Source organism: Thalassophryne amazonica, chromosome 6 (assembly GCF_902500255.1).
Source record: "Thalassophryne amazonica chromosome 6, fThaAma1.1, whole genome shotgun sequence".
In the NCBI taxonomy this organism is placed as follows: domain Eukaryota; kingdom Metazoa; phylum Chordata; class Actinopteri; order Batrachoidiformes; family Batrachoididae; genus Thalassophryne; species Thalassophryne amazonica.
The window spans coordinates 53,233,517-53,246,751 of record NC_047108.1 but is presented as its reverse complement, the minus strand read 5'-3'; the positions used below and the strand labels follow the sequence as shown (position 1 = coordinate 53,246,751).

At 47.5% G+C, this 13,235-nt stretch overlaps 1 protein-coding gene across 2 annotated transcripts in view; it reads right to left on the bottom strand.

Annotated features, from left to right (window-relative positions):
* The window catches only part of plxnb1a (plexin b1a), a 129,321-nt gene extending 118,032 nt beyond the window's left edge, over nt 1-11,289 (bottom strand). For both annotated transcript variants that reach the window (XM_034172188.1, XM_034172189.1), the window contains exon 1: nt 10,411-11,289. In XM_034172188.1, the coding sequence (XP_034028079.1) occupies nt 10,411-11,283 (873 nt within the window). In that variant the 5' untranslated portion in view covers nt 11,284-11,289. The remainder of the gene's footprint in view (nt 1-10,410) is intronic.
* Between the last annotated feature and the right edge of the window lie 1,946 nt (nt 11,290-13,235).

Genomic DNA, 13,235 nt, shown 5'->3' with positions numbered 1-13,235 from the left:
ACTGCACTGTTTTTTCTGTTTCTCTGTTTTTCTGTTGCACACAGCCTTTCATATTTCATATTTCTTTTTTTTTTATCTTAGATTTTATCTTATTTTGACACATATGTTATATTTTATCTTAGCATTTTATCTCTTCTTAATGTTGCACCATTGTACCGAAGCAAATTCCTAGTCTGTGAATCCTGTTCACTGGCAATGGCAATAAACTTCTTCTGATTCTGATTATATTCATGTTGCTCTTATGACTTCCATAATTATGACAAGTCTCAGTTTTAATGACTCTAAAAGGTTTAAAATCCACACAATTTTACTAACCAGCAACATCAAAGAAGTTTTCTGAATGAGCCACAAATTTTAATTCCTAAGTGGAAATATCATCATCATCATCATCATCATCAACATTTACAGAATTTTAGAACAAAATGATAGGTTTGATATTGGCCTATAAGTTTTCAATACACTACGGTCAAGATTAGATTTCTTAAGTAATGGTTTAATCGCTGCAGATTTGAAACATTTAGGAATAGATCCCGAGGTTACTGACAGGTTAATAATTTCCAACCCAGTAGCCCCAAGAGGTCCTTAAACCATTTTGTTGGTATAGGGTCGAACAGACAGGTTGTGCTTTTAACAGATGGTACAAGTTTCATCAGCACGCTCAGTGAAATAATATCAAATTCAGCAAATCTAGGTAATGTATCAATGATGGCACCCACCTCAATAACAGGGTGTAGTGGCCGGACTAAGGCATGCTGGGCTATATTTAACCTAATATCATCTATTTTCTTCTCAAAGTAATCTAAGAAAACTTGGGCTGTAAATGGAGAGCGACTTACAGGCGGTTGTCCATGAATACATTTTGCCACCATGTCGAAAAGGAACATTGAATCGTGCATGTTTTTGTTAATCAGAGTAGTAGGCCCTCTTTTTATCCAGTAGTCCAAAATAGCATCACGCCACATGAGGTCGAATAATTCTAGTTTTAAACTACGCCATTTTTGTTCTATACTATAGACTGATGCTTCTGGCCATGTTAGTAATCATTGAACCAAGGCGAGTGTGTTTTCTTTTGGGGTGGGGAGATGTGGTTTTAATGAAGGTGGAGGAATCTTGTCGAGTGTGATTGTGAGTACTGAGTGAGGCACTCTGGCCCCAAGTTTAATTGTAGGTGAAGAGTTGATGTGTCGCGGCAATGATAAATAAAGTTCTCATTCCAGTAAACAAGGCAACAAGACTGTAAACTTAATAAATGAGTGATCTGAGACCACTGACGCAAGAGGCACAATGTCAATATTTGTGATGGTGACACCGAGAACAAAGACCAAATACAGGGTATTTTCGCTAATGTGAGTCGAACCCTGAATCCATTGCTGGAATCCTAATACATCTATAATGTTCCTGAATGATTTGCAGAGGGGGTCAGTAGGCTTATTTATATAAATGTTGAAGTCACCAACACTCAGAATGTTATCTGCACAGGTTGTCAGATAAGAGAAAAAAATCGCCAAATCCATGTAAGAAAGAAGGATATGGGCCTCGGGGCCTATATACGGTGACAAAATAACATGAATTATTTTTATTCTTCTGACACTGGCTATATGTAGTATCCTGGGCAGAGCAGAGAGTCAGATGTTCAAACGAATTACATTTTAAATCCCCAATGGCTAGTTAGCTAAACCCAGATTTATGAATTAGAGCACCACCCCCACCCTGCTTTGTCTCATGTTTTGGACACTGTTACTTTGTGTTGCTTATTGTACCATGTACCGAATCCAGAAAAAAAAAAAATCCTGGGCGGCGTACGCATGTTTCCACAGCTATTGTGCCATCTCTGACACATAGAGGCAATGCAGGGAACCCTTCATAGTGTGAAAACAAGAAGTCTTCAGAGTGATGTGCACATCAGAGACACACTGATGAACATTTAACACACCCATGTGTTTGCAAATGGTGCAATCCGACGTGAGTGTGTATTCAGGGAACACGAGAATTCACATGCAAATGACGATAATTGGCTCATAAACCGATTTCAATTACCAAGGCCACTGTTAAGCCCCTTTCACACCAGACCTGCTACGAGTTGCTTTATGTGGCGTCATGACAATGAAGGAATGTCTGCGTCAGCTGCCTGCAGCAGGGGGGCAGAGAGGATGTGAGAACAGAGGAGAATCTGCAGACAGTCTCACTGCAGCCAGACTGTACACTCTGATTTCTCTTCTAGTTTATATTTGTTCTCGTGCAGGGCTGCAAGGCTGCAGAGGGGCAGGGCTGCAGGTCTGCACTCTGATTTATGTTATAGTTTATCTTTCGTCCTTTGACCGCGAGCTGCGTGCACGTGTGTGCGAACGAACTGTCCGTGTGTAAATGTGGAGATGTCTGGAGTTATACTTGATCTGGACATGTCCTTTCTGTCAATCAGCCTGTGAGCAGGACTTATGTCCCTTTTTGTGGTTTATTTAACATAATTATGAGAGAGTTTGAGGGGAGAGCGAGGAACTGCCTGCAGCCAGACAGGTTTTTTTTCCTTTAATTGTTCACTTGTGCGCGCACGAACAAATCATCCGTGAGTGGACTGGTACATGATCCAGATCATTTCATTCAACCAAAATGTCTGATCAAGGTGACAGAGTTTTAGCCTCCCTAGCAGGGAGAATTCTACAACTTGATTCTCATACTGAAGTTGTGAAACATCAAGAAGTCAGTGAAGAGGACACTCATGAATTTATAGAGAGACATAAGAACATTCCATAATTTAGATATCTACTGTACATACTTTTACCTGTGTTATTCGTTCTACATGATTTGTGTGTATGATTATTCTTTAACTATTTTGATGATTCGAAAGATCAGACCCTACTGTGTTGTGCTATTTATTATTAGCAGAAGTGTTGAATGAACATTGTTGGTGTAGTGAGTACATGAGTTGTTATTAAATGGATGTGACGATAATTATATGGTTCTAGTTCTTTATTTTTGTTGTAATATGTGATAAATATTTTATTACATGTGTGTTTATGTATCATACCCTGGACTGATACAGAAACATCGGGGCATGATACAGGGTGTGATACATAAACAGACATGTGATAACATATACTTCCAACATTACAGCACATTTTGCAGTGAAAGCTATTCATCCCCTACCACCCGCCTCATTTTGGCTTGTCAGTATCTCACAAATAAAAAGTGAAATTTCCCATCGATGGACTATATAGGCTTAGAAGGGGTTAACTGCACACAGATTATCACTCAACAGTTTGAGTCATCAGAGAAATTACCTCTTCGGTAGTCGATTTCTCGGCGGGGAGGTGGAGTTGCAGTCCGGCTTATATAGTGGTGTAGATGAGTGACAGCTGGTGCGATGAGTGACAGCTGTCACTTCTTCTGGGTCTGGCGCCCTCTCGTGCTTGGAGTGCGGGCTCTGGTGGTGGTGGGCCAGCAGTACCTCCTCTTCAGCGGCCCACATAACAGGACCCCCCCCCCCCCCCCCTCAACGGGCGCCTCCTGGCGCCCGACCTGGCTTGTCCGGGTGTCTTTTGTAGAAATCGGCCAGGAGGGCCGGGTCCAGGATGAAGCTCCTCTTCACCCAGGAGCGTTCTTCAGGTCCATACCCCTCCCAGTCCACCAGATATTGGAACCCCCGGCCCTTACGACGGACATCCAGGTGCCTGCGGACTGTCCAAGCAGGCTCCCCGTCGATGAGCCGGGCAGGAGGAGGTGTAGGTCCAGGTGCACAGAGGGGCGAGGTGTGGTGTGGCTTGATGCGGGACACATGGAATACAGGGTGGATCTGCAGTGAAGCTGGGAGTTGGAGCTTCACTGCGGCCGGGTTGATGATTTTGAGGATTTTAAATGGTCCAATGTATCTGTCTTTCAACTTAGGGGAGTCCACACAGAGAGGGATGTCCTTTGTTGAAAGCCACACCTCCTGCCCGGGCTGGTATGTGGGGGCCGGGGAACGCCGGCGGTCCGCATGGGTCTTGGCCCTCGTCCGAGCTTTCAACAGGGCAGAGCGGGCGGTCCGCCACACCCGGCGGCACCTCCTGAGGTGGGCCTGGACCGAGGGCACACCGACCTCTCCCTCCACCAGCGGGAACAATGGGGGCTGGTACTCCAAACATGCCTCAAAAGGGGAGAGGCCAGTAGCAGATGAGACTTGGCTGTTATGGGCATACTCGATCCAGGCCAGATGGTGACTCCAGTCCGCCGGGCGCGCGGAGGTGACCCAGCGAAGGGCCTGCTCCAACTCCTGGTTAGCCCGCTCTGCCTGGCCGTTTGTCTGGGGGTGGTACCCGGACAAGAGGCTCACGGTGGCCCCCAGCTCCTTACAGAAGCTGCTCCAAACTTGCGAAGAGAACTGGGGACCACGATCTGATACAATGTCCGATGGTATCCCATGCAGCCGCATGACGTGGTGGACCAGGTGGTCTGCCGTCTCCTGGGCCGTCGGGAGCTTCGGGAGGGCCACGAAGTGGGCCGTCTTGGAGAACCGGTCCACTATCGTGAGAATGATGGTGTTGCCCTGGGATGGCGGGAGGCCCGTGATGAAGTCCAGGCCGATGTGAGACCAGGGGTGGTGAGGCACCGGCAGGGGTTGGAGGAGTCCCGAGGTCCTCCGATGGTCTGCCTTGCCCCTGGCGCAGATGGTACAGGCCTGGACGTAGTCCCGAACGTCGGTTTCCAGGAACGCCCACCAGAAGCGCTGCTGGACCACTGCCACGGTCCTACGCACTCCCGGATGACAGGAGAGCTTGGATCCGTGACAGAAGTCCAATACGGCAGCTCTGGCCTCTGGTGGGACGTACAGTCTGTTCTTGGGGCCGGTCCCCGGGTCCGGGCTCCTTGCCAGGGCCTCCCGGACGGTCTTCTCCACGTCCCAGGTAAGGGAGGCCACGACAGTGGACTCGGGGATGATGGTCTCGGTGGGGTTCGACAGCTCTGCCTTGGCTTCCTCTTCGTGCACCCGGGACAACGCATCTGATTTTTGGTTCTTGGTCCCGGGGCGGTACGTGATCCGGAAGTCAAAGCGCCCGAAGAACAGAGACCAGCGGGCTTGCCTGGGGTTCAGCCGCTTGGTGGTCCGGATGTACTCCAGGTTCCGATGGTCCGTGAAAACCGTGAAAGGCAACGACGCCCCCTCCAGTAGGTGTCTCCACTCTTCAAGAGCCTCCTTCACCACGAGGAGCTCCCGATTGCCGACGTCATAGTTCCGTTCAGCTGGGGTCAACCTGCGGGAAAAATAGGCACAAGGATGGAGAACCTTATCAGCCTCCACGCTCTGGGACAGCACGGCTCCTATCCCTGAGTCAGAGGCGTCCACTTCCACTATGTACTGGCGATCAGGACCAGAACTGGTGCAGTCGAGAACCGGCGTTTCAACTCCTTGAACGCGGCTTCGCACCGATCCAACCAGGTGAAGGGGACCTTGGTGGAGGTCAGGGCAGTCAGGGGGCTAACTACCTGACTGTAGCCTTTAATGAACCTCCTGTAGAAATTTGCAAAGCCAAGGAACTGCTGTAGTTTCCTGCAGCTTGTTGGTTGGGGCCAATCTCTCACCGCCGCAACCTTGGCCGGATCAGGGGCGACGGAGTTGGAGGAGATGATGAACCCCAAGAAGGACAAAGAAGTGTGGTGGAACTCGCACTTCTCGCCCTTCACAAACAGCCGGTTCTCCAACAACCGCTGTAGGACCTAACGTACATGCTGGACATGGGTCTCAGGGTCCGGGGAAAAGATGAGTATATCGTCCAGATATACGAAGACGAACCGATGCAGGAAGTCCCGCAAGACGTCATTTACCAAAGCTTGGAACGTCGCGGGGGCGTTAGTGAGGCCGAACGGCATGACCAGGTACTCAAAGTGACCTAACGGGGTGTTAAATGCCGTCTTCCATTCGTCTCCCTTCCGGATCCGAACCAGGTGGTACGCGTTTCTAAGATCCAATTTTGTGAAAATTTGGGCTCCATGCAGGGGCGTGAACACTGAATCCAACAGAGGTAACGGGTATCGGTTGCGAACCGTGATCTCATTCAGCCCTCTGCAATCAATGCATGGAGGGAGTCCGCCGTCCTTTTTGCCCACAAAAAAGAAACCAGCACCCATCGGGGAGGTGGAGTTCCGGATCAGCCCGGCTGCTAAAGAGTCCCGGATGTAGGTCTCCATTGATTCGCGTTCCGGACGTGAGCGGTTGTACAACCTACTGGACGGGTACTCAGCGCCCGGGACCAAATCGATGGCACAATCGTACGGTCGGTGCAGGGGAAGAGTGAGCGCCAAATCTTTGCTGAAGACGTCAGCAAGATCATGGTACTCCTTTGGCACCGCCAATAGATTGGGGAGGACTTTGACCTCCTCATTAGCCGTCGTGCCGGGAGGAACCGAGGATCCTAAACACTCCCGGTGGCAGGTTTCGCTCCACTGCGTCACAACCCCGGACGGCCAATCTATCCGGGGATTGTGCTTCACCATCCATGGAAATCCCAAAATCACTCGGGAGGTAGAAGGTGTTACATGGAACACGATCTCCTCCCTGTGATTTCCAGACACAACCAAGGTCACTGACTGTGTCTGATGTGTGATTAATGGAAGCAGGGTGCCATCTAGTGCTCGCACCTGCAATGGTGCCGGCAGAGCCACCAGGGGTAGCCCTACTTCCTTTGCCCATCTGCTATCCAGCAGATTCCCTTCCGACCCCGTGTCTACCACTGCTGGGGCGTGAAGGGTTAGATCCCCACAAAGGATCGTCACTGGGATTCGTGCAGATTTGCGGGATTTCCCCGCGTGCGTGTTATGGCCCACCCTTAGCCCAGTTTCTAAGGACGGGCGTTGTAGTTTGACCGTTTTGGGGCAGTCCTTCTGCATATGCTCACAAGAGCCGCAGACAAAACACTCCCCGTGGGCCAGCCTCCTTTGTCTGACGTTTGTTTTTACTTTGGCCCTGCACGTGTCCATAGCCTCCTCAGCAGGGGGAGCTGTAGCCACACGGAGCTCTCTGGCAGTGAAGCGTGGGGACGACGTCACCTTTTCGGAACCGGAAGGGGGAGGGACGGCTCGTGCCCGGTCACGCCCCCCGGCCTGCTCCCGACGATGCTCATTTAAACGGTTGTCTAAGCGTATAACCAAATCGACAAGCCCGTCAAAATCCCGCGGTTCCTCCTTAACCAGAAGGTGCTCCTTCAGGACCGGAGACAGTCCATTTACGAAGGCGACGCGGAGCGCAACGTTATTCCAGCCAGACCTCGCTTCCGGACCTCGGAAGTCGACTGCATACTCGGCTGCGCTGCGACGTCCCTGTCTCATTGACAGCAGCACGCTCGAAGCGGTCTCGCCTCTGTTGTGATGGTCAAACACTTGTTTGAACTCCCGTATAAACCCAGCATAAGACGTTAGGAGCCGTGAATTCTGCTCCCAAAGCGCCGTAGCCCAGGCGCATGCCTCTCCTCGAAGCAGATTAATAACATAAGTCACCCGGCTGGCGTCTGACTCGTACATGACAGGACGCTGTGAAAAGACGAGCGAACACTGCATGAGGAAGTCTGCGCACGTCTCAACACAGCCCCCGTACGGTTCCGGAGGGCTTATGTATGCTTCAGGGGACGGTGGGGGGGGTCGTTGAACGACCAGTGGAACGTCTGTTACGGGCCCAGGACCAGCAAGAGGAGTGGCTGCAGCAGCGCCCTGATCGCGCGCTTCCACCCTGGCGGTGAGAGCCTCCACCCTCCGGTTAAGGAGAACATTCTGCTCGGTCACTAAATCTAGCCGAGCCGTGAAGGCGGTTAAGATCTGCTGCAGCTCACTCAACACGCCTCCCGCTGACGCCTGCGCTCCTGGCTCTTCCATTGGCCGTTCAAGCTCGGGTTGACGCCCCTCGGAATCCATGACGAATGGCCGAGAAATCCTGTTGGGAAGGTGTCGTAGCACGGACCCACAACAGGGGGCGCAAATGAACGGACAATGAATAAGCCAAAAAGTAACAATTTAATGTTGTGATAACACACAACTAAATACACAAAATTTGCAAAGTCAATTAACACCAGGTGACGTGTGGGCAGGCTCGAAGATAGAAGACCCCTGACGAGAGAGAAGCCACGTCCCAAACGGCCTCCACCACCAACGGTCTGAAGAACACCGGAGCCGCCAAGTCCCGAGTCCCCAGGTGGCCTCCGTCTTCGGCTGTCGACCCTGGTACTGCTGGCAGAAAGCAAAGACAAGATGAATGAGTGTGAGTCCGCACACTCAGTAATCCACAGTCTGCACACAGTTAGGAGGGAGCACCTCCACCTCCAATCACACACTCGTGCAGCTCCTGTTTAATCCACTTATCTGGTTTGGGGTGTGAGGCGAAGCCGTCGCTGTCACACCAAACGCCAATCCCACAGATAAGGACGAACACCACAGGATAATGGCTGCAAAATAAGTTCAGATTATCACTCAACGGTTTGAGTCAGCAGAGAAATTACCTCTTCGGTAGTCGATTTCTCTGCGGGGAGGTGGAGTTGCAGTCCGGCTTATATAGTGGTGTAGATGAGTGACAGCTGGTGCGATGAGTGACAGCTGTCACTTCTTCTGGGTCTGGCGCCCTCTCGTGCTTGGAGCCCGCACTCCAAGCAGGGCGCCCTCTGGTGGTGGTGGGCCAGCAGTACCTCCTCTTCAGCGGCCCACATAACACATATTGGTATAAAGGTGCCACCACACGATTAATTTGTTTTGTTTTTTTTTTTAAACATTTTCATTCCTTCAATGTTCAAATCTTATGTGATGCGCAAATGCGCATCAGCCTGGAGGCTCGCACGGTGTGCAATGGAGGCTGCTTGGTGTTTAAATAGTTTATCCAGGTAATTATTTCTGAATGAAAACCAGTGCGGGCACATTTGGGCATGGGCACATTCAAATATGTTTTCTGTTATTATTATTAATGTGTTTTCTTTTTCTTGATGGTGGAAGTAGAGAGCTTGTTTAAAAGCCCCCAACTGTGTTCAGTATTTGTCAATAAAAGCTTGTGTAATGTTGTGAATGTCACACACTGTCAGCTACCTCGCACCTAATATCTATTTTCTTCAGTGTGTGCGCGTTGCTCTGGCCTCAATATTTACACACGGATGCACATATTACATTTTTTTTTTTACATTACTGACCTGCGTGAGAGAACAGCAACTGAGCCACAGCTATGCACGTTGCCTCTAAAAGTTCTTCACTTCTTACACACAACAACACAGAGACTATGGTACAGTCAGCATGACACAACCAAACTACTTGAATAAATTTGCATATTCAGAATGAGGCATGACCAGGGAGGAGTTTGGTGCATGTACATGTGCACAAGTGCACATGTGCTCGATTCCACGTTCAGTACGATGTGGGGTGACTTTGATACATCTGAATATTTTTGTGCTTATGCCAATTTCTGGTTTTTGGCATATGCTATATTTCAGTAAGAAATCCATGCAAGTTTTTGTACATGAGGATGAAGACCCAAATCCACAATGCAAAAAAGACGCTTCATTTAAACCATGGAAATAATTGCATGTGGTGATGTTTGGATAGCTTTAGCATGGCACTGAACTGTTTGTTATTTGCCAGTGTGAAAATGAATCCATACTGTGATCACAGGCTGCAAAAGATAGCAGTATTGTTGAATATGTTTTCATGGAAATGGAAGTATCACTCAAGTCTGATGGTGCAAATATTTGCTCAGACAGAAAACATCAGGGGTAGCACAGTGGCTTAGTGGTTAGCACTGTTGCTTCACAGCAAAAAGGTCCTGGGATCACTTCCTGCCTGATCCTTTCTGTGTGGTGTTTCCATGTTCTCGCCCTGTGCTCTGGCTTCCTCCCACTTACAAAGACATGCAAGTTAATGAGTTGGTGACTCTAAATTGAGTTTAGGTGTGAGTGCGGGTGTAAATGTGCTTGTTTGTCTGTACATGGCCCTGGAATGGACTGGCAGTGTACCCTGCCTCTCGATCATGGACTGCTGGAAATAAAACATCATAGAAATAGAAAACATCATAGAAATATCACATCAGGGAACAGCTGCCAGCTTAGCATTGTTCAATTTCAAGTCAGTGTAAACTCTGAATAATTTTGGCCATGTATGTGTGATGTCTGCAATTCTTCTACGACAATCCAGTAAGTGATTTAATGATTTAGCTACTTTCACTTTACAGTTACAATCACATCAGTTATGTATTTTTGCACTTTGTATTGACAGTGCTTTTATCCCAACTTTATTTTAAGAGACTCTGTATTATGGCACCAGAGTGGACCCAAACATATTCTTATTAGGGTAGTGCCCCCCCCTCCCCAAATGACATTTACAAAGGATATTGTACCTGATATAGACCTAAGCCTGACAGGATTAGAAAATTGTATTCATTTTGTCAGGCACTGGCCCATAAAATATGCAAAGTACCTGTGCTGCCTGAAGCAGATTGTAACTCTTGGAGGAAGCAGAAGATGATGATGGTGAATGGCAAACAAGAGGAACTTCCACATATGAATAGTATGACGTATCATCCAGGCAAACCCGGGCAGCATAAGTTCTGTAGTCCCTCAATGTAGACTTGATATCACGACGGTAAAACAGAAAGTACACGTAAGTGTGCCTTGTAAATGCTGTTACAAAATGGTGGTCATACTCTGACAGACGTCCAGCTACAGCCAGCTTAGCTGTCTCCTCATAGGAAAAAACAGGTGCTGATGAGAGATGGCGGGTGGAAATGGGTGGGTGGCTAGCAGTATAGCCCCTCCCCACATACATCACCGTCCTTTCCCCACCACGAGGAGCGACCACCAGCCCCACTGTTGACACTGATGGATCATTGGCTGCAACATATTGTGTGTCCACAGGCCTATGGCTGGAGAAGATGACGTCCTTGATAGACGCCAAGCTCCGTTTCTGGCAGATGCCCTGGTGGACGCTGCCACAGGTGATTAGCTCCAACGCCTGTTGATCCACCACTAATAACTTGTTATGATTACTGGTTCTCCTTGCCTGGGGACAGTTGGACTCAGTAACCGGGGGAAGGCATTCTTTGCTGTCACTCACAGGGCCGGTCCTCTCCTCTTGTTCCAACTGAAGCCCATCCAATCCATTCAGCTGGAAGAGGTAATCTCTGGCACCCACATACACTGTCCCCACAAATAAGTCTGGGTGGAGAACCAGGTGTTGGAATTCTGTGTCATTACGGGAAAATCGGGGGTATGAACGCCCAACTACAGTGAGAGTAGTAATGAGGATCGAGAGCAAGAGCAGGGTAGAGTTCAAAGGCGTCCCATGTGGCATTGCAAATATTCTGAGAAGAAAAGAGAAAAGTGTTAGAGACTTCCAATGCCAATGTGACAGTGTCCTGTGAAATTATGTCAAAAGGTAGAATTGATTTAGTTTAGGTTTACTACAATGTTAATTTTCAGTTGTAGTTAAACATGATGGGACCATACCAGACATTTTGCATGTTTTAACCCAATATATAACATTTGCATACATGGTCATTTCCAACCTTCAAATTTAACATTGTTTGCATTTATTTAAGCTACTCAAATCAACTCCTTCTTGGGTTAAGTAATACATCATATTGCACATGTTGTCACTTCATTATCCTGTTTTAAGGAGAACCTCTAGGACGTTGGAGTGCAAATGGTGCTCCTCATGACTTGAGGCAACCTACTGTGATTGGCATAACAGTCTTAATAACTATCAGCATAATATGCCTGATGTCAAGGCACATTTTTATTGTCATTTGATCACTAATAATTGGTCAACTTTAGCATTTTAACCCAGAGGAATCCATCTGTTTCTAAGTCAAGTTAATCAGAAGATGATTTTGTTTAGTGTTTATGATAACAGAGCTAATATCAGAAATAGAACAACTCTGTTGTAGAGTTTGAAATGGGCACTGTACTGATACACCTGCATCTATGCCTGATTCTGAACTTAAACTGTTTAATTTTGAAGAAATCTCACTGTGTAATCTATTTGAAGTGGTTAAGGCTGCAAAAAGGACTACTTATCCTCTTGATGCTTTGCCTTGTTGGGTTATAAATGAGATTTGACACATTCTGGAAACTTGCATTTTAGTACTTGCAAAATGATCACTCAAACCTGGAGTGTTCCATCCAGTACAGCTATAGTCAATTTCAATTTATTTTCATTTATATAGCGCCATTTATTTTATACAGTGCCAAATCTCAACAAAGCTGCCTCAAGGCGCGTCACACAAGTAAGGTCTAATCTTACTAACCCCCAGAGCAACAGTGGTAAGGAAAAACTCCCTCTGAGGAAGAAACCTCAAGCAGACATAAATTACAGAACAATTCACAAAACAAATATACAAGAAATGCTGTTGGTGCACAGGACAGGAGGGTCGCCAGCACAAATACAACTCCCATCTCTGAATGAAGCTGCCCCTTAAACAGAGTGAAAAAACAGAATCAGGGATCAGAAAGACAAGAAATACTGTATAATTTGCCAGCATGAATCAACAAGAAAAACAGAAGAAATACGAAGGTGAATGCCGACCACTAGCCCTAAGCTTCACTAAAGACCCAAAATTTAGGTAAAGTCAAGGCCGTGGCAGGCTCCGTTTCCAAATACAATGAATTAAAAGAGTAAAAAACATAAAACAAAACTATACCAGTATGCTAGCCATACGAAAGGGAAAATAAGTGTGTCTTAAGTCTGGACTTGAAAGTCTCCACAGAATCTGACTGTTTTATTGATGCAGGGAGATCATTCCACAGAACAGGGGCACGATAAGAGAAAGCTCTATGATCTGCAGACTTCTTATTCACCCTAGGGACACAAAGTAGTCCTGCACCCTGAGAAGCCAACGCCAGTATGTAAGGTTTAATTAGGTCAGCTAGGTAGGGAGGTCCAAGTCCATGAACAATTTTACAGACGAGTAGCAGAACCTTAAAATCTGATCTCACTGGGACAGGAAGCCAGTGAAGAGATGCCAAAATGGGTGTAATGTGGTTGAACTTTCTGCTTCGTGTCAAAAGTCTGGCTGCAGCATTTTGAACCAATTGGTAACTAATGCTGGACTGCGGTAAACCAGAAAATAGAACATTGCAGTAGTCCCATCTAGACGAGATAAATGCATGATTCAGGGTCTCAGTATTAGCCATAGCAGGATGGGACAATTCTTCGCTATATTTCGCAGGTAGAAGAAAGCAGCCCTTGTAATATTTCTAATGTGGAGGTCAAAGGACAACGTAGGATCAAAAATCACGCCAAGG